Source organism: Sinocyclocheilus rhinocerous, unplaced genomic scaffold, assembly GCF_001515625.1.
Source record: "Sinocyclocheilus rhinocerous isolate Xijiao unplaced genomic scaffold, SAMN03320098_v1.1 scaffold200, whole genome shotgun sequence".
Classification (NCBI taxonomy): Eukaryota; Metazoa; Chordata; class Actinopteri; order Cypriniformes; family Cyprinidae; genus Sinocyclocheilus; species Sinocyclocheilus rhinocerous.
The window spans coordinates 2055041-2058128 of NW_015641014.1; the positions used below are offsets into that span (position 1 = coordinate 2055041).

At 36.0% G+C, this 3088-nt stretch overlaps 1 protein-coding gene across 2 annotated transcripts in view; it reads right to left on the minus strand.

Moving 5' to 3' along the window:
* Positions 1 to 564: 564 nt before the first annotated feature.
* Positions 565 to 3088, minus strand: part of api5 (apoptosis inhibitor 5) — a 13822-nt gene continuing 11298 nt past the window's right edge. For both annotated transcript variants that reach the window (XM_016569803.1, XM_016569804.1), the window contains exons 9-14: positions 2527 to 2705; positions 1737 to 1830; positions 1223 to 1279; positions 1049 to 1134; positions 818 to 960; positions 565 to 735 (exon numbers count right to left, since the gene is read on the minus strand). In XM_016569803.1, the coding sequence (XP_016425289.1) occupies positions 659 to 735; positions 818 to 960; positions 1049 to 1134; positions 1223 to 1279; positions 1737 to 1830; positions 2527 to 2705 (636 nt within the window). In that variant the 3' untranslated portion in view covers positions 565 to 658. The remainder of the gene's footprint in view (positions 736 to 817; positions 961 to 1048; positions 1135 to 1222; positions 1280 to 1736; positions 1831 to 2526; positions 2706 to 3088) is intronic.

A 3088-nucleotide genomic window follows, 5' to 3' on the forward strand; every position in this document is an offset into this window, starting at 1 on the left:
GTTTGAAATCAAAAGTGAACTCAAATCTATGCAAGCAATATTTGAAAACGATTGGTTCCTTAAATTATTTTGTAATAGTTTGAAAAGCCAAGGCAATCCTACTCTAAAAGGACAATTTCCGTGGAATATTTCACTTATCTTGGAAAAAAAACAATCAAGTTAACAAACATCAGGGCATAAGGGGCGTCATACAAACTTAAATATTTATGTCCTGAAATAAGAAAGAGCACAAGATTTGACCCACACAAGTTTGATAAAATTCAGAAGGATATTATTTTTACTTCTTACAAATCTGTGATTTTTGATCCAACAAAAGCTCTGAAAAATTAAAAAGTTTAAAAAGAAAAGATACAAAGGATGCACGTCACCATACAAAAACTCTTAAAAAGAAAATACACCTTGGCAGTTTTTTTTGTTCCACAAAGATGATCCAGAAAGAAAAAACCCACACATTTATAACCAATGGGATTACCAGTGGCAGGAGGCTGTGAACGGATTCTCAAAAACACACCCAAGAATAAAAAGAAAAAATGTGGAGAGAAAAGGATGAATGGAGGGCTGGGAGATGCAGGAAGGACCAGACGGGAGAAACTGTGTGAGAGATATTGTTGTGTTGTGGTAATGCAGTTGCATTGGTATAGAAGCATATGCAGTCCTCTTAATAAATCCGGCCTCGGCTTCTGTTTCCTCTTCCTCCGAAGCCCCGTCCTCGGCCGCCCCTGAAGCCTCCTCGTTCTGAGGGCACAGATGAGATCAGTTATATACACCGATACTAATTCATATAGTACTACCGAATAGGTTTTGCTAAGACGATCACCGTAGGAGAAGTTCCCAATGCTGGCGCTGTATTTCCCGCTGGGCGGATTGTATATTTGCCGGGCGTCCCTCCTGGGCAGATTTGTGGGAAGCTTCTTTGTTGTCGCTGTTGCCCCGATGTCCTCTCCTGACTGCCTCTTCTGGCTGTAAGATATACAGAGATGATGGCAATAACTTTCATAAGCAGACTAAACATGGTGATCCGAATGTATAGGTTGATCTGTTCACGTACCCGATTGCTGCTGCCTCTGTCTTCTGCACTGGTTTCCAGGACAGAGTGACTGTGCTTTTATAGGATGGAGGGTTATGGAACAGATCCTGGAGAAGACCGAAGAAAAGAAATGAGATCAAAATTTGACATAAAACAGCAAAGACTTTCAAAAGTGTGAGAATTCAGGAATGTTACCTTGATTAAAACATTTATGTTGTTGGTGATCTTCAAAGCCACAACTTTGATTTTATTCTGCGAAGAAACAAAATTAGAATGCATATGACATCTTTCATCATACTTTTCCAGGGTTTTTGAAACGCATTAGGTACATTTGGACAAATAAACACCTTGGAATTGCAAAAAATAAATAAGTACAATTAATTAATAAATAAATGAAAATAAAAATAAGCAAGCAAGTAAATAACCACCTTTATTTCTATTACCTTTACAGAGCAAAGATCACTGTAAAAAAAGTATAAAATCAAACCTCCTCTGTCTTTAGTGCATCTCCAGTCTTGCCTTGCAAAGCAACACGCAGTTGTCGAATATATACTTGGAGCCCCCGTGCAAAGTACTGTAATCTGTGAAATAATCAACAAAAACAAATTTCAAACATTGTTCATCTGCAAGCAAGCAAGTAAATAACTACCTTTATTTCTATTACCTTTACAGAGCAAAGATCACTGTAAAAAAAAGTATAAAATCAAACCTCCTCTGTCTTTAGTGCATCTCCAGTCTTGCCTTGCAAAGCAACACGCAGTTGTCGAATATATACTTGGAGCCCCCGTGCAAAGTACTGTAATCTGTGAAATAATCAACAAAAACAAATTTCAAACATTGTTCATCTGCCCTTCACAAAGCAATGTAATAAGATATGATTAATCGCATTCAAATTAAAAGTTTTTGTTCACATAATATATGTATGTGTACTGTGTAGATTTATTATGTATATATAAATACAAACACACGCATTTATATATTTAAGAAAAATATGTTATATTTATATATAAAATATATTTATATATAATATCAAATATAATATAAATATACACATGTAAATATTTTCAATATATATACTGTATGTGTGTATTTATATATACATAATAAATAAACAATGTACTTACTATATGGTTAGGGTTAGGATTAGGGTTTAGTTTAGGGTTACTTGCATGTAATTATGCATAATTGATTGTTATTATAATAGTAAGTACATGTAACGTGTAACAAGGACACCTTAAAATAGTGTTACCACAAAATGTAATTTTTTTCTGTGATGTCAAAGCTGAATTTTCAGCATCATTACTCCAGTCTTCAGAGTCACACGATCCTTCAGAAATCATTCTAATATGCTGCTCAAGAAACATTTCTTTTTATCATCAGTTATCTCTTCTTATTATTAGAATAATTATCAGCATTCTCAAACAGTTGTGCTGCTTAATATTTTGTTCCAGGTTATTTGAAATAGAAAGTTTTTGTTTTTGATTAATATGAGATCTGACCTGATCTTGAAGTCCTTCAACTTCTCTGCGCTGATTTTGTCGATGAGAAAGTCAGGTAGTTTTTTGCCCAGCTGATGGAAGCTGAAGAGCAGACACTCCACGTAGCTGAACTGCAGCTTGGGCTCTTCATTGGCAGCATTCTCTCCGTTCTCCTCCTCTGGAGGCAGGGGCATGAACTCCTGGAGACATTAGGGACAGAGAGAAGCACAACCACAGCATGAGAGGATATTTAATGACAAAGGATTAATGTTAATCAAAAAAGTGCATGATAAATAAAGATATTGTCTCTCAAAAGAAAGAGTTGACTCAGAATCGCTTAACGAGTGGTTATATTTTCAAATCTTCTGCCTGTTACCGATCTACGTCACTGGGTAACACATTAGCATAATCCCCGCCTGGCCACGAAATACAAACACTCTCTGTGTCGAGAAGATGCTATGTTCCACGATACCACAGCAATACAATTCGAACCTTTTGTTGTGCTCCTCATTTTACCGAGGACTGCTTCTCTAATCTTGGCTTTTATCTTCGTTGGCTTCTAATCTTCCTTATTTGGACTAAC